At 33.4% G+C, this 18,358-nt stretch overlaps 1 protein-coding gene and 2 long non-coding RNA genes across 3 annotated transcripts; 2 read left to right on the top strand and 1 right to left on the bottom strand.

Annotated features, from left to right (window-relative positions):
• Positions 1-940: 940 nt before the first annotated feature.
• Positions 941-4,516, bottom strand: LOC130747014 (uncharacterized). The gene is made up of 6 exons (XR_009022285.1): positions 4,253-4,516; positions 3,564-3,670; positions 3,386-3,465; positions 3,099-3,189; positions 2,880-2,946; positions 941-1,227 (listed from the first exon to the last, which is right to left on the bottom strand). It is a non-coding gene; the product is annotated as an uncharacterized LOC130747014 (long non-coding RNA).
• A 1,482-nt stretch (positions 4,517-5,998) lies between these two features.
• On the top strand, positions 5,999-9,238 carry LOC130747013 (RING-box protein 1a-like). The gene is made up of 5 exons (XM_057599822.1): positions 5,999-6,206; positions 6,319-6,369; positions 6,458-6,517; positions 8,773-8,844; positions 8,945-9,238. The coding sequence occupies exons 1-5, from the start codon at positions 6,074-6,076 to the stop codon at positions 8,980-8,982; spliced, it is 354 nt and encodes a 117-aa protein (XP_057455805.1). The 5' UTR covers positions 5,999-6,073; the 3' UTR covers positions 8,983-9,238.
• A 6,287-nt stretch (positions 9,239-15,525) lies between these two features.
• LOC130742950 (uncharacterized) lies at positions 15,526-17,160 on the top strand. The gene is made up of 2 exons (XR_009021307.1): positions 15,526-15,788; positions 16,774-17,160. It is a non-coding gene; the product is annotated as an uncharacterized LOC130742950 (long non-coding RNA).
• Positions 17,161-18,358: the final 1,198 nt, after the last annotated feature.

Raw genomic sequence — 18,358 nt, 5'->3', positions numbered from 1 at the left:
ATAGACTATCTCAAATCCTACGAGACACATTTATAATATTCGTTACAACATGTCAAAGATGAATCGCCTTCTTACTATAGGGGTGGCCAGAATTAAGAGATTTTTATGGACTTGAGCGAGTTAACTACTGCATTCTGAGATCCCATGGAAATTCAACTTTTGAAATGAAAATTTTGGTGAAAATGCTAAGAGTCTCTGCTGATTCAGAAGTTGCCAATAAAAATCCCTAGAATTGTTTTCTTCCTTTCAGTTTGAATCATAATGTACCAATTTTTTTTTTCTGCGTTATTCATGCACTTACAATTTAAACTTTTTTATACAATAAGTTGGTACATTATGAGGCAAACTGAAAGGTAGAAAACAATTCTACGGATTTTCATTAGGAACTTCTAGATCATGAGGGACACTACATTCGTAGTCAATTTGCCTACCACTACATTCGTAGTCAATTTGTCAACTTTCATAAAAAATGGTCATTCCAAAAGTTGAATTTCCATGATATCCCAAAATGCAGCACCTTAATTCAAGCCACCTAGTAGTAAGTAAGGGATTCATCATTAACAAGTTGTAACGAATATTATGAATGTGTCTCGCAAGAGCCGAGATCGTCAACTACATTCCTAGTTCGTGCCCCATCTTTGAATAAAACATGACTCTAGCTCAGCAACGGGCGGAGTTTATAAGGATGACGTCATTATAACAAAAAAAGATGAAGAGAAAATGAAACAGAGTGTAATAGTTTACCACATCTAGACTATTAATACCGAAAAGCTTGGACTTGAACTCCGTCATTGCAACCTTGTTTCACTAACAGAGTGTAAAGTAAGTTGAGATAGTTGTGATAGGAAGGAAGAAAGGGGTGTATATATATATATATATATATATATATATATATATACACACACACACAAATATGAGGGGTGTGTATTAGTCACGAAAATTGAGAAAAATTGATGGTCGTTTGGATTCCAAAGTGTGACGTCCACATTCAAAGCAATATTTACAATGCATGGAAGACTATTTAGATTCCAACGATTTTTGCTTTAATTACAGAAGTTGAATGAGTTTTTGGTGCGTAACCATCACACTTTTAAGTGCGATATAAAATGTGTTTAGTTGCAGAACCGCTAAAAGTCTGAAATGGCAACGACGAGCAGAGCGATGACGGCGGTGTGATGGGCGACAAGCGACGATGGCGGCGGCTTCAACGACGACGACTTGGAGGAACTGCAGAGAAGAGGATGAGAATGAAGATGAGTTTTGGTGATGTGGGTGAGGGTAGAATGAGGATGGAGGAGAGAGGATGTGAGGATGGATTGGTGAGAAATTGATATTTTTTTTTTCATTAAGGGTATTTTAGTATTTTCACAACTTAATGGGCGACATGAATAGCTATGAGCCTATGACGGTGGTGGCTATAACAATTCCCAAAATGAAATCACTTTTTTGAGATGAAATTACTAAAATGGATATAAGGTGATAAATACAATATAAATGTGTATTTTTAGAATAGATAATCTTGTAAAATAACACTGAGCACAATTAGATGATCCGTTAATGAATCTCAATGAAGAAGGATCATGTGTGTTTCACAGATTGAGGTTGCACTAAAAGAAGGTAGTGTGTTTCGCTACCACTGTACACATTACATCATGATCTTGGATCATTAACTCAGGGGTGACTGACCACATTTGTGGTTCTTTATCTTGGTTCACTAGTCACAAATCAATTAAAGCAATTGCTGTTAAATTAGCTAATGGTAATACTGCTAATGCAATCATTCCAGGGATTATACATCTCACAGATTCTATTGAGTTTAGGGATATGTTGTATATACCTAAATTTAGTTTTAATCTGGTCTCTATCCCTATGCTGGCTCTACAACTACATGGGAAGTTGATTTTCACTAAGATTCTAGCAATCATAATTTGAGGACGATTGGTTTGCACAGTTCAGCACTTGTATCTTTCACAATGTTTCTCTCCCAGCACTTTCCCTTGAAGAGGGACACTCATTTCTCTCTCCCTTGCTTCTTTGTTGTTTCTTTTGTTCTCACTCGCATACAAGTTGACCGCCATTTTATCATCTGGTTCTTCTTTACAATTGAGTAGTGAGAAATATCAACACCTACTTTGGCTTGCCTCAAAGTTCTAAGATTGATTTGCCTGATAAAAAACCTACACAGGTCAAAGCCACTGAAACCCACTAGAACAACCTTTGTCTCTCATTTCCATATGCTGATTATTTTTTGGCTCTTCAGTGTATGTCATAAAGTTCACCAAATTAATCAACTTCCCACATCTATTTTTAACTAGAAATTACTATTCAAGCTCTTACAGAATCAAGACCTACTTTTCCTTGACCTTGAATTCTTTGATTTCTTAACCTATGCATCAACTCTTACTCAACACAAAAACGGAATGAGATCCAAGTCCAATAGGTGGCTATTCAAATAAAAAAGAAGTGCAACAAATGTTCTATGCCCCGACACGATGGCTACACAGTACAACACCTATTTCTATCACAACATTTCTCCCCCGACATTGACCCTTGAAGAAGTGCGTTGACTATCTCTCCCCTGTTTTTCTGTTCCTTCTTTTATTCTCACTCACTAACAAATTACCCACCATTGCATCATCTGTATCTTCTTCACAATTGAGTTCTAAAATATCAGCACTTATTTTCCTGAATCCAAAGTTCTAAGTTTGATTTACATAACAAAAAACCTAGCACATCAATGTCACTGAATTAATCGACTTCCAACATCTATTTTTAACTATAAATTACTATACAATCTCTTACAGAATCAAGTATTAAAATATAGATAGGAAAGGACAAAGATAATAAGTATATTATATAGGCAGAATTGTACAACTCACTTGATTGGCCATCCCAAATTCAGCAGGCTTAACAGCACCACGATCAAAGTTACCCACATTGATGTCCCTAATTGCATACATGAAAAGGACAAAAAATTTATCAAATGGTCCAAATCCAAATTGAAATAGTAATTTATATAAAGAGAAATATAAGGCATCTAAACAGCTATAACTAGTAACCAGACATACAGTGTGGCAATGGAAACATTGAGGAAATACCTGCACTGGTAGTGCAACACGCAGAGTTTTAACATCAAGAACAATACTACGATTCCCATCCCGCTGCATTTCTAACTCCGTTTTGACACCCCTAAAGAAGAAAAACACATTAGAAGCTCCAAAAAAGGCATGATATCGATAAGCACAAACTTTAGGTCGAGATCCTTAAAAAGTAAAATGAGTTACATTGATAACTTGATTGATAGCTTCGTGATGGAACAAAATTTAGAAAGTGAAATCACAAAAAGAGAAATCATAACAAAAAAGGTCTCAATGTGCAGACTAACCTGTAAAGAAGATATGACAAGTATACATAATGCCTCAATAACTCTCTTAGCATCATCCGAATGAAGCTCAGTAATAACAACTGCATAGAAAATTATGATCATGAAATCAACTGCTTCGTTCATTATTGAATCACTAGCAATCAATCCTAACCCCAAATATTTCAAGTAACCACATTACCTTAATGCTTCAACTAGATGCAACAAGTCCTCAGCAGGAACTTTGAAACTATCTTCCCCATTGAATCACATTACTCTCTAAGAATCCACAGAGCTTTTTATGGCTGACTGAAATCAGAACCAAAACATTTATCATTAACTTCTATCTATGGTAACCGTAACGGAATAAGGAAACTTCTACCGTAAACTAACAAAATGCAAACAGAATCAGTACATGGTTATTAAGTTACTATCTTGTTATGAAGTAGTAAATGAAGCAGATAAACTATATTACTATAGTGAGAAATTCCATATGCCTTTCCCTTCACTAGTAAAAATAAACATGAGGAATTGAGGGCATTCAATTATTTACTCACATTTCAATATAATATGGGGAGTAAAAAGCACTCTACAACTTTGCTCTACTAATGCACACTCCAGCATACCATCCAAGAAAACCATTTAACATATAAATCTATCCTTAGATTTACGTTTTGAAATTTGAATATATAAATTTATCTCTTAGATTTGATATTACCCACAATTTAAATCTATCCTTATATAAACTTATCTCTTAGATTTACCCACAATTTTGCAGAAAAAGTAGAAACCAATAATTTTGCTGGAACCCTAAAGCTATTCGACACGAAGTTATCCCTAGACCTAACAATTAAAGCAATCGGTCTCTTAGCACCTTAATCAGTCTCTTACCTCGACACGGCGAAGACAAGGGAAGGGAGCGACCTGGGTCGTAACCGCGATGAGAGCGAGAGAACTACAAGAGCGGAGACGAAAGCGGACGATCGGCGTTGAACGTGAATGAAGTGACGCCGCGTTAGGGTTTAGCTTGTGGCGCGGTTTGGGTTGCGACGGTGGAAGAATCGCCGGAAGAAGAGAGATGGAGAAAGACTGTGAAAAGAGTAAACGCGATGGTGAAATTCTGGATCACTGGTGGAGTGAAAAACTTCTTAATCTTTTACAGGCATTTTGTGCGCGTATAATTAACGCGTCTAAACAGCTATCAACTAGTTTTAGGCAAAACAGCTTAATTAAGCACTTATAGTCATAAGCGCTTATGACATAAGCGCTTATTCATAAGCTATTTTTAAAAATTTATTGAAATAAATTAAAAATAAGTTGTATATAAGCATAAGCTGTTTTTCATAAGCTGTCCTGATTAGCTTATGAAAATAAGCTGAAAATGGCTTATGGCCTGCCATAAGCTGATTGCATAAACTCTCCCAAACGCTGGCATAAGAGCTTATGCTGTCAGATAAGCTCAAATAAGCTCTTCTAAACTGGGCCTTACTCGCGTTAAACTTAAGTTTTTCATAGGTTAACTTACTTTTTACGCATTCACTTCAAATCATCTAATATAAAAGTAGATAAAATTTTAATTTTCATTATTGGGTAGATAAAATAAAGTAGATAAAATTGAGTAAATCTTGGAGTATATGGATCAAGATATCTCTCTGTGTCTGTTGTACTTGTATAAATATTGAATTTTAATTATCTATCAATTAATCATATGATTTATCCTTCCTGTATTTTATGATTAGCCGTTCAACCAGGCGGATGACTACCGTGACACAGTGACACCTCTTTCTTTAGGCGCTAATGTTGTGGTCCTTTTATTTTTCTTTAAGCTTATTGTACCTAAAAATATCCTTCCTGTATTTTCAAATTTAAATCAAATTATGTTTTTTTACGGTCAAATTATGTTTTATTTTAAATTATAAAAACTTCAAACTCATTCCTAGCGGAGGCCTTGGCTTTGAGGCATGGGTTGGGCCTGGTTTGGTATCGTGGGTTCAAGAATGTGACTTGCGAGGTAGACTCGGCAAATTTGGTAGCAATCCTTGAGCATGAAGATCGACTGAGGTTTTATGTCCACGCGGGGGTGCTAATGGATATTCGTCAGCTACTCGATCGGCAATGGAGATCAGCATGGAGTGGACCCATTGGGAAAGCAACGGGGCGGCAGACTAGCTTGCAAAGAGGGATGTGCTCACTCTCCTACCCTGAGTTAAGTGATTAGGATCATCCAAGTCTTGAGTTAGAGACCATCCTGTTGCAGGATGCGCTTATAAAAAAAATCCTGTTGCGGGATGCTTTAGCGGTTCCTTAATTTGTGTAAAGAAAAACTTCAAACGTTTATTATCCTACATGCATATTTTCAACTCAAATGTAATTGTTTCATGTGGGAAGATATGTGTGAATTGTGATAAAAAAAAAAACAAATCTATTTCGAAAAAAGAGAAAAAAGGTGATCAGATATATATTTTTTCTGCATCGGAATATTTCTTTTTTGAACAAATCTATTTTATTGTTTTTTTTTTAACAATCCATGCAATATATTAAATCTATTTTATTTATTGTTAAATCTAAAAAAATTGGTGATAAATTTCATGTTTTAAAGATAAAAACAACTATTTAGTCTTGAAGAATAAACAAAAAACAAGGCCCCTCTACACAACGGTACACACAGACAGTCACTGGCGCGAAGAGAAAGAGAAAGAGAAAGAGAAAGCCATGGCGGAGACTCTTGATTCCGATGTGGCGATGGTTCCCGCCGGCGAACCTTCAAGCAGCGCCGGCCCTTCTTCCAAGAAGTCCAAACGCTTCGAGATCAAGAAGTGGAACGCCGTCGCTCTCTGGGCTTGGGGTGAGTCACGACTCACGAGTCCCTCTTCTCTCTTCTTCCCTTCCCAATCCTAAACCCTATTTTTTTGGGATTTTGTTTTTTAATTTTTTGTTTTGTGGTTCTTTGATTGCAGACATTGTCGTTGATAACTGTGCTATCTGCCGCAACCACATCATGGATCTCTGTAATTTTCACTTTCTTCAATTCTTCTCTCTCTATTTGTTGTTTTGAGATTATTCCCCTTTTGAATCTTCATTCACTGATTTTTTTAGGTATAGAGTGCCAAGCTAACCAGGCTAGCCCAACTAGCGAAGAATGCACTGTGGCTTGGGGTATGTATCAAAACCCCCTCATATTTCTTGTTCCTTTTTTACTTTAATCAATATTTTGGTGATTTTGTGTGAATGCCTTTTAGAATATTTTGTTTTCTTGTGCCATCTCTTTTAGGGTTCAAGCTACATCAGTTTGTAGGAATATTATGAAATTTTTGATAAAACTATTGTTAAGAGTGTTTTGCTCGTTTAAGTTGCTAGGAAGTGTCTAGGTAGTTTTTCATTCATAAATTAGGTCCAAATTGTTGGTAAAAAGTGTGAAGTGGGTGTATGATGAAGATTCACCATCTCACGAAAGGGGGTCCGAGCTCCATTATTCGATAATTAAATCACCACGATAGAGTATAGACAGTCAGGCATATATACCAAGAAAGGAATGGAGAATTCTTCCGTGCAGATAAATTGAGGCTACCCTAATGAAATAGTTGGTGGGAGTACATGGAGATGGGGACAATCTCGTTTTATGAGTTAGGGTAGTACCCCTAGGGTAACATGAAATCAATTCTGCTGCGTTGAGTTTGAGAAAGCCCACACTTATGGGGATATACTGATATATGGTTACATAGTTGTTAGAAGGATGGAGGGTAGGGAAAAATACTTGAGGGCCGAGACGAGCTGCCTAAAGAGCTCATTAGGCGCATTCCACTTTCCTCCAATGAGATGTCTTATGTTTCAATGGCATTCAGAGAGTTCTACTCTCTAGCTAGAGTACAGTTTGGTTAATTAAATTAATCGTACAACATTGACTAATATTATAATGGCACGCAATAGCCAATGTGTATAGTAAATAATGTGGCATTTGTGTTTAAACCATTGTCTGTGTTGAGATGAAGATCCCACATCGGCTAGAGATATAGTTAAAGTAGAGCGTATGAAGGTTTTGACAATTGTGACCTCACGAACTAGCGTTTGACTTTTAAGTTAGAGTTAGGTCCAGCTCTGAATTCTAAGATGTTTTGAGAGCCTATCCTAGTTTCGATATTGGGCCACCCACTGTTGTCTCAAAAAAAAATAGTGGTTTTAGCAATCCTCACCTCATAAGCTAGCTTTTAGGTAGAGTTAGGCCAGGCCTACGTTATGAGCCTGAATGCATTGATTTATAATCATGAGGAAAGGAGCTTTGCATCCACAAATTCTTCCTGGTGCTTTTTTTTTTGCTATTTAGTGCTGTGTATTGGGCTGGTGACTCAATTATCCTGATCTTTAGTTAGAAAGAAGTGTAATTCAATTTTAGGCTGGGTTGTGAGCTGCACGTAGTCGTGTATTATATTAATGTTGTTTTCCTTTCATGTTATGAAAGACATCCACTCCTCATTTAATATATTTTACCTTTTTTTCTTTCTCTGTTCAATTATGAAACTGAAGCAAATTCAGTATCTTATGGTTACTGTACCTCCATATTTCTCTATTATGGTATTTACATTTACGATGTGGTCTCTGCCTCAAATTGATGTCAGTTTTTGGGTTTTTACTTCACGTATCCTTCTTTTTCCAACAGGCAATCCCCCCAGCCCTCTTTCTAGATCAAATTTACATAAAAATCATCCTTGCAGAATATACCTATTCATAACATTTTCACTGGAGAAACATACTAACATATTTTCCACCATATATGGGTTCAATTAGTTTATGATTTGAAAAGGAAATAACATTTTCATTGGGAACCATTATATCAATAATGATCCCTAAGTTCAAAAGTAAACATAACAACATGCTTTCTCTTCCTTCTCAATCGATCAATCCTGTCCAAAAGGGAGGGACCAAAAGTTTTGGGACCCAAAGATTCTTTCTCCATCCTACTATCTCCCATTCCACCCTTTCCTTAATAACCAAAGAAGGGATGATGTCTAATCAATAAGCATTTTCCTTTTCCCTCCCATGTATTAGTAGTAAAGGAAACAGGGGGTCAATTCTATGATGGACCATTCATTACTGCCCCTATTATAAGTCACTTTTGTGTTGCAAATACATTAGATCATGCTTTTTTTTTTGGTAACTGCAAACATTTTGGTATAGCTAGATCCTTATTTTGGTTCCGTTGGAATAAGATATAATGCTTACTGCTTAGTTTGTTTTCCATGAGTGAAATTATTATGCTATTTCAGTTTAGGATATATTCTTTTGAACAATCAGGACTTCTAAGAATAGTTTGTAGGTTATTCTCTATTACGAAGGGTTCTTTAGCTAGTACTATTCGGCTTAGCATATCCAGGATTACTCAAACTTTTGCTTGCTCTGGCTTACATCTTATACAGGGGTTTGTAACCATGCTTTTCACTTCCATTGCATTAGTCGATGGCTCAAGACCCGCCAAGTATGTCCTCTAGGTATGCATGCTCAAATCCTTTCACATTTCCTTTTGTGTTGGAGACTATAAGGAATAAGAAGCATACTTCTTACTGACCTTGTTTTTCTGTGTTGGTACAGATAACAGTGAGTGGGAGTTTCAGAAATATGGCCACTAGAACTTTGATGCTGTGGAGCTCCTTTGATATTTGGGCCTTCTATCCGAGCTCTCAAATATTGACAGTTCTGTTTGTTATTTTCTTTTCATTGTCTGCTGGATTTATTATCTTCAAGAAAGCAGATTTTCTGATGGATTTTGGTATACACAGACAGTAGCATGTAAAGTTTTATTTTAATATTGTCATTGAACCTTATGTTGATATTTGGATATACTTCATTGTTTCTTTAAGAGCATCCTTATGTTTCTCGGACAAAGCCTACGTTTCTGGTTTCTGATATGCTCGATGGCTTCCTCATGGAAGATTAAGTTGCTAGGAATTCTGAATTCGATGAACAAGTTCTGCAAATTGAGCTATTATTTAAGTTTGGGCCCGTATCTACACCTTCTTTGAAAGTGCTTGCATTTTCTTATGCTGTCACACATAAGAGTTGATGCTGGATTCCCTAAGGCATCTGAGTCTGATATCACCATGGTTTTTACTAAAATATAATCCCATTTTTACTGAAACATTTGTTCTTATTCAATAACCAATCCATTGCTTTAAATTAGTTAATACTCTGGTCATGCAATATCAAACCTTTAACCCTATACTCTGTTAAACCCTCAAGGCCCGTTTGGTGGTCAGGATAGGATATGATATGTGAGCAGGATAGCAAAGGGATAGGATAAAAGCAGGATAGACTCTTATCATATCCTGTGTTTGAGGTGCACATGATAAGGACATGATATAATAAGGAAAAATGTTATATTTGAATAAAAAAATACATTTAAAAATTGATCATTCTATTAATTTTTTTTTTACATTTTCATGAATGAGTCTATATTTTAAAATAACTAAAATTAATTTAAGTTTTATTAATTAGCACATTTTATTGTTTTGAAGATAGCCTATATTTTAAATAAAATTATGTTATTAACCAATTGGTTTTTACATAATTGTGACATGTGATAATTAACAATAAAAGTTAACTAAATTAAGAATATTATTATTTCAAAAGTACTTTATATTTAAATTATAAATTATTATATAAGTAGATAAATAATTTAAATTAATAAGAGATGAAAATAGAAAATTAGTCCATTACTATTAAAAAATAATATTTGTAATCAATTTGTTTTCACTTAATTGTGACACGTGATAAATAATAAAAATTAACTAAATTAAAAATATTATTCTTTCAAGAATACTTTATATTTAAATTATTAGTAATTTTTAAATAATAGGAAATGAAAAATATTAAATTAGGCTATTACTATTAATACATCAATATTTGTAGTCTATTTTACTATTTATGAATAATAATTTTATTTTATTTTATTTTATTTTATTTAAATTAATATTTTTATATTTATTAATGAATATTATTATAAATTATATAATATTAAAATAATTTAATTTTGAGTTAGGATACTGATAGAAAATATATAACTGGTATCTTATCCTGTTCTATCCTATCGGCTTATCCTATCCTGCTGGTGCAACAAACAACAGATAACAACATGTTATAATTATTATCTTGTCATATCCAATCATGTCCTGGTCACCAAACGGGCCCTCAATTACCATGCAAGATTTAATCTGGAAAGTAAGAACATGCTCTTAATCAACTGATTGGAAACCAGGACTAATTAAGTGAAGTACGATCACTAATTCCAACCCAGTTTTTTTATAGATTCATTAACTTAATGCAGTACAGTACAGGTGCTGGTTAGATAATTACTGAGAATCTTTTGCTCAGAATTACAAAGGTATATAACCTTTCACTTAGCTTTTACATTGAAAAAAATGACAGAATGACAGTTTATAAACCAATCATTGGGTACTGTATTATTTTTACTGTTAATAATACCTTTATAAAATTGAGAGAAAGCCATGACTAAGGCCAATGCAGGTTTTGCTTATGTCAGTTCTTTGTTGAATTATATTAAACTCACAGTGACATAACACAAGCAGGTGAGATTCATCGTGGTATTCACGTAGCAAATTATTTTATGAAAATAAATATGTTTGCGTGGATAAATTAATATTTGATTTTTATAAAATTTATAGTATAACGGGTTCTATTTTAGAGACTAACATATGGGACTCGATCGCCAATGCAGTTTCAAAAGAATTCCCTTATCAAACACTCCAAGGGAATTCTTTTAAACTTTCCATAAATTTTGAAATTGTTATTTTAGATTGTTATATTTTCCATTTGGCACCCATGATGATGTGGAAAATATTTCTAGAAAATTATCATTCGCCAAGGGAGAAGTGGGAAAGTTTAGCCAAGAAAGGGGAAATATGTTTATATATATAAACACCCACACATATCTGATATCTAAGTATGACTTTCAAAAAAAAAGTATGTGTTTGTAGACACCTATAAAACTACTTTTCCCGAGAAAATAAAATCAATTTAATGGGATTTTCTGAACATTTTAACAATTAAAGAAATGGACATTTTTGGAAAATTAATAAATACTAGGTATTATACCCGTGCGTTGCACGGTTTTTTTAACATTTTTTAACATTATATAATAATGATTATAGTTTAAATTATTACATAAATATTAAAATAGTAATTATTTTAAAATAAAAATAATAATTATGTTCAAAATTTCAAAAAAATGACTTTTCAATAGTATTGGAGTTCTCTTTGTAAATAATTAATATTACTTAAATTTAATTACTAATATTTAATAATCAACATTAGATCATTTTATAAAATTAATTATTTATTTATGGCTTAATACATCAGAAGGCCCCAGAAATTGTAAAGGGAATCAATTTCAGGGCCTGTAAAATTTTCGCATCAAATTGGGTCCCTAAGAATTTTTTTTAATTCAATTAAGGCCAAAGTGTGTCTGATGCTGAAGTGGCTTCAATTTTAGCCTACTCAGCTTTTCCACGTGGCATTTTAAATTTTTTTTTTAACTGAAAAATTCTAGAACTTAATTTTTTAAATCCAACTCATATATTAAAGCATAAATAAAAAATAAAAACTTAACAAAATCTCTAATGTAAATAAAAACCTAAATCTAATTAAAAAAACCTAATCTAATCTTAATTTGTATCTTCATCCTCTAATACAAAAAAACTTTAATTACTAAATTAAATTAAATCACTAATAAACTAATTCCTAATTAAATCCTTCACCCATCTTCTTCATCATCCATTCTTCATCTCCAGATCTATAGGTTACCCTAGTCCTAAGAAATTTCATCTTCTCCATCAACCTCCATCGTACCACTATCTTCTTCCCTCTCACCACCGCCGCCGCCGCCACAGCCACCACCAAGGTCAGACCTACATCATCCTCCCCCTACCGCACCTTCTTCACCATATCCAAACCACCAGATACAGATCTAAATCCTCCTCCCCTCCCTCACCTCATACTCCTCCTCAACTACTCTAGGTCCATCTCCGCTGGCCTTTGTCTCCCTCTCGATCTGGATCTCGTTTTGATGGTCCCTTCATCTTCATCATTCAGATCGGGGGGTGGGGGTTGATTTGTGGTTGTGGGTTGCGGTGGGGATGGGTTGAGGTTGGTGTGGTTTGCTGGTGTGAGTTCGGTGGGGGTGCTTCTGGGCTGCACAAAAAGGATGGATTTTGAGATTGTTTGGGTTAATGGGTCATTGAAGATCTTGCCTTTTTGTAGATTTGGTACTGAGGTGATGAAAGTGCAGCGGAGTCATCAATGCTTCTTTGCGCCATTCCTTCACTCCTTATTTTCTTTTTTGACGATTTAGCCAAAGCTGGATGCAACAGGTTTGATGTTTTATGGGTTTTTTTTGGAGAATATATCAGGTTGATGACTACTGTGTGATTGTGGTTGAAAACTGGCTTTTAATGGTGTTTTGAGGTTCTGGATTGCTTTATGCTTCTGCCTTGTTGAACTTGCTGGTTCTGTAGTTGTGAGAAGGTGTTACGGTTTGCTCCCCTGCTGCTATTCTGGTTGCTCTCTTTGAAAGAGTGGCTAAGTTGTGTTTTGAATGGTTTCATGTTCTAGTTTTGTTGTTCTGGGTCCTTCTTAATGATTGCAGGTTATGGTTTCATGTTAAGGGATTTTATTTAAATTAGGGATTTATTAGGTTTTTTTATTTTTTTAATTTCTACTTAAATAAATGAGTTGGAATTAAAAAAATAAAGTTTTATAATTTTTTAATTAAAAAATAATTATAAAAGCCACGTGTAATTGATGACTAGGACAAAATTGAGGTTTGACAGCATTTGGCCTTAATTGAATTAAAAAAAAATTCTTAGGGACCCAATTTGATGCGAATATTTTCCAGGCCCTGGAATTGACTCCCTTTACAAATTCAGGGGCCTTCTGATGTATTAAACCTTTATTTATTTAATAATGTGAAACATAATACAATCCATTTGAAAAAAATTAAGCAATATGTTTTTAATACCATCAAAAAAGTTGTTTTACCATTTTTTATACTTTTTACTGAGAAAGTCATTTTTTGGGAAGGGCAATCACAATTTCCCAAACAGGTTTACACAATTTCCCACAGGTTTACACATGTTAAAATTGAGAAAACTAAAGTAATTTCATTTGTTCAACTATAATAAGATATAAATTAAGTAGATTAAGTATTATGTAATAAATTTATATTTATTCAACTTTGGTCATAACTTTTTTCTACTAAGCTTGCTCAAAATCGTTTTTACTAATATATAATAAGATCATAAAATTATATTGAGATTGTTTCTTCAAATAAAACACACATATGTTATAGTTCATGGTAAATACCTTATAGCGTTATTTTTTAATTTAAACTATTTTATCTAAATTATTTATCAATAACATTATTTTGTCATCAATCAAGTTTAATTTTTGTTATTTTTCCCTTATGCAAAATTCAAGTCAATTTTTATGTTTACAACTGCTTGGAGGAGATTCTCTTTACTCGTATCTCACGGCTGTCTCTCCGTGTTCTCCCTTGCTGAGTTCTCTTGGCTTGTGCACCTTGTCCTTGGTGGCTTTTTTATGTTTTTTTCAAGCTACTTTTGTTTCCTGCTTTCCTAGTGTAGGTTTCGTATGTTTTGTAACTTCTAGGCAACTTGCTTTCTTATGGTTTTTAGACTGCTCTGTTTCTTTTCATTTCAATTTCTTTGTTATGTTCATTTCCGTTTCTGTTTACCTCACTTGAGAGATGGTGTTCTCAAGATATCTTTTTATCTAATATATTTTCATTTTCTAAAAGAATGAATATTATTATTTAATTTAGGTAGTTGAATTACTTTTGAAAATATTTAATTTTATTATTAATATATTAATTACAGAGAAATTTGTTATTGCTTCCTTTATATTAATAGAAACGTAGGAAAATTTTACTGCTTAATTATTTAATTAAATTTTTTATGATAATTAAATTAAAAAATAAATGATTGTGACCATTTTTTTTTTGAAATATTTTGTATCTAATTAAATATTTTATTAAATTATTATATTGACTCGTATCAACTTTCCTACCTCAAATAAAAGTGAAGTTTTTGTTTATTTGAGTGTCTAGGTTCGTTTATTTTTTCACCATTTTTTAGAGAACTAAAGTGTTATGTTTCAGGAGTCATTTGTCATGTTCTATTCTTCCTTATACAACAAACACGAAAATTAGTTGGTAGTTGAACAACTAATTGATTTGAAAATTTTATTGATAAGTTTTTAGTTTAGTTTAATGTATATAATACAAAGTTTTTTTTTTTGTTTTTTGGTGTATTTATACCAAAATTTCAATTGAGTTGTACATTTTACTAATTCATAATTAATAATAAGTGGATGTATATTGAAAGTTAAATAGAAAATTGTTTAATTTCATTGTTTAATCATTAATGCATTTAATACTTATAGCTCAAGTGAGCTTTACATATATATATAGATTAATAAGCTTGTGGGAAACATGATCTCCATTAAAGATTATATCTAAATTAAATGCGCGAAAAACAAGGATTTCCAAATGCTCATTCTTGAGCTTTTTTTTTGTGGAAAAATTGTATAACAGAAAAAATAAAATACCTCCAGACTATTGGGAAGGGCGCCAGTGGCATGTTGGGGAGTCCAACAGATGCCTACTCTTGGGTAGAAGCGTCGAGAATCTCTTCGAGGAGGGTTGCCCACCAACTGAGATTTTACTGACTCAAGGGGATTTGAACTCTCAACTCATGGAAGGTGAGAGATAGGGGTGGGAATAGGCTAGGCCGCCGACAGGGGCCTATGGCCTGGCCTATTTAAGGCCTGGCCTGGCCTGGCCTGTTTAGTAAAAAGGCTAGGCTCGGGCTTTTTGAAAAGCTTATATAATTAAATAGATCAGGCTTAGGCTTACAAAAAAGCCTATTAAGCCTGATAGGCCGGCCTGTTTATTAATCATTAATTTAATATATTATATTTATTAATTTAATTAAATACATATCACAAATTTTGATGATTGATTTTTGGAGAATCTCATCAGTCCCCCTCTGATTATGTCAACTTTCCAATTCTCAAAATCTTTAGTTTCACTTTTCCATAATCATAAATTACAATATTAATTATAACCTTTTTATATTTCTAACGTTATTCTCAATTGCCACACTTACATAACACTCTCACTCACCTTGCCGTTTCAGTTTTCCCTTTCACGCTCTCACTCTCACTCACCTTGCAGGGTCGCGTTCCCTCTCTCTGCCTTGCTTTTCCCCTCCCTCTCAAGTGCAGTTTCAGTTTTCTGCTCCTTGCATCGCCTTCCCTCTCCTGGTTGCGTTACCTCTCTCTTCTTGCGTTCTCTCTCACGGCGAAGGTCACCCTCCCTCACCGCCGTCTTCTTCTTTTTCCGGTAAGTGCTCTATTGTTCTTCATTCCTCTGTTGAAAATCCATAATTGAAACCCTATTGCTATATTGGTACTTCCCATAGGGGTGGGTTTTTTGTCAATTTTGTGACTGTTATGTGTGGAATTTTCTATTGTAGTATCAATACAGAATTTGATTGCTATATTGGAACCCCTATTGCTATATTGGTACTTCTAACTGTCTTAATTCTTAAACATAATATGTTCTTAATTTTGCCATTTGGAAGCTATAATTTTGCAAGCAAACTAATCATCATGCGTACCTAAGAGAATTGAGATGGAAAAGATTTAAGCAGAGGCTAATGATTTGTATTATGTGTTAAAGAATCTTTTTTTTGGCAAAGCTTCCATTTGCATCTGGAACAATTTATGCATTGGAAGTCAGACATCTGAATAATTGATACTAAACAAGGTTCTAACATTAACAGCTAGTAATCTATAACGAAATAAATTTGACTTCAAAAAATTACAAATTGTAGGTAAAAAAATTACGTTTAGTATCTTATTAGTCAACAGACCAGATCTGATAAGGAACTAAATGACCTGTACAATAAGCAGCTGAATTTGTAATGTTTGAAACAGATTGGGTGTTATAGTAAGCACTTATGATGTAAATATGTAGTTGTCAAGGTACTTTCATGTTCATCTTGATATCAAATTCCATCCCTTATGTAATTTGATTCTTCATTATATTCTTGGTAATAAATTGAGATTATGGTTTAAAATTGAATTTTTTCTGTGCATTATCTGATAACTTGAATTAAAACTAGTGGTCTCATGCCCCTTCACAACTTATGTAGTCTCTTTGAAGCAAATGAGTTGAAATTGTTTGACCGGCATAAGAATCGCATCTGATCATCAGAGCAATCCATGTGATTCTTAGAATTTCTAGGTGCATTGTATGCCTTTATAACATTATTATTTACAAAAAAATTTTCAGTTCAATGACATTTTCTTATTTTAATTTGAAGGTGGATGAAAGACATGCGGTGATCAACTTGAAGATCTGATGCAATGATGTCATTCTTGAAGATGAGGCTGGTTATGAAGGAAACAAGTAGATCAATATGAAGATGTGATGTTTTTTTATTGAGATTGTTTTGATGTTATTTGTGTTGTCAACTATGTTAAGTATTGTGTCTGTTTGTGAGTTGTGACTCTATTATTGTTTTAGTTTCCTTTTGGACTTCTTTAGTTATGATTCTATTGTCATGCTCGTGTTGGTGCAGCAGGTGGTTATTTTCTTGTTCTGGTTTTGGAACCTTTGAAGCTTTATTAATATTTTATGATCTTTCAAGTTTATTATGACAGGAAAGAAGCTAAATTTCTAATATATTATGCTGCATTTTGTGCTTGAATTGTGCTTCTGTTGGATTGTATGTTGCTGCTGTACAAAAATGAGGTTGTTCAATGTTGGTACTTGATGTTGGTTCACTTATTTTGTTGATTGTGTCTTAATAAAGAATTGTAAAGTGTTGTTGTTCACCATTGGGATGCTATCTTATTTTGTGAGGTGGTTTATATTGTTGCAGAATTACATAAATAAATAAAAAATGAGATGGTTATATTTGTATAAAATTTATTCTGAAATAGGCTACCAGGCCAGGCCAGACTTTAAAAAAGGCCAGGCCAGGCCAAAAAAAAAAGCCTATGATAGATAATAGGTCAGGCTAAGGCCTTAAAATTTTGAAGTAGGCCTGACCTATTTATGCAAAGCCTGGCCTGGCCTGGCCTATTCCCACCCCTAGTGAGAGATAAACCTAAAACTTCAAGTCAGCTATATCAACCCATGTTGGTCATTCTTGAGAGTTTTATAATTTACCAAACTTAGTCTATATATTTTTAGAAATATATAGTGATCTTAAGGAAACATCATTCCTAGGGATTTAAAAAAGTATTTGCATCCACAGAGTAATTCGTCATTTCAAAAAAAAAAAATAGAGTAATTCGTAAATTTTCTTTCAACTAGAAAAACTTATTTTATATTAATTGGTATTATTTCAATGGTAATATAAAAGTTTTCTAAATTAAGTAAAAGTAAAACTAGTTTTTCTTACATAACTATGTTTTGTTTGAGTAAATTAAACAATTTAATTAGCGGTTGTTGATAAGCTATTTTGAGAAACTTAATGAAATAAGCTAAAAATATGTTAAGTTCTTATTCAGGAGTTAATTTGAACAACTTTGACAACAAGCTCAAACAACTTATAGGTAGATCAAAAGTTATTTACATAAGCTCTATTTAAAAATTGTGTTAGATCAAATAAGATTTTCTAAACGGGCCCTAATCCATAATTAAGAAAAAAATCATTTGTCGTTAGAAGAATATAAATAAAGTTTCTTTTAATCTTTTGTTGCGTGTTCCTCCAAATAAATGTTTTTCTCAAAATTTGAATTCATACTTCATATTTTGATTTGACTAAAAGGCAAGTCTTAAAAAAGAAAAGGAAATTAATTAAGAGTTAGGACTTGTGATATATGTAGACCACCGAGGCACCAAAACTAAAGACGCCTGTGCGAAGGCCAGTCTGTCAGAGGGCACTCTGGATCTTAAGG

The sequence above is a fragment of the Lotus japonicus genome, chromosome 3, assembly GCF_012489685.1.
Source record: "Lotus japonicus ecotype B-129 chromosome 3, LjGifu_v1.2".
NCBI classification, from domain to species: domain Eukaryota; kingdom Viridiplantae; phylum Streptophyta; class Magnoliopsida; order Fabales; family Fabaceae; genus Lotus; species Lotus japonicus.
This window is presented reverse-complemented; position numbering and strand designations above follow the sequence as displayed.

What these genes read in the sequence shown, in the direction of transcription:
- LOC130747013 (XM_057599822.1), top strand. Translation starts at nt 6,074, where the DNA reads ATGGCGGAGACTCTTGATTCCGATGTGGCGATGGTTCCCGCCGGCGAA. An exon ending in CGTCGCTCTCTGGGCTTGGG is followed by an intron (nt 6,207 to 6,318) that starts GTGAGTCACGAC and finishes CTTTGATTGCAG; the next exon opens with ACATTGTCGTTGATAACTGT. An exon ending in CCGCCAAGTATGTCCTCTAG is followed by an intron (nt 8,845 to 8,944) that starts GTATGCATGCTC and finishes GTGTTGGTACAG; the next exon opens with ATAACAGTGAGTGGGAGTTT.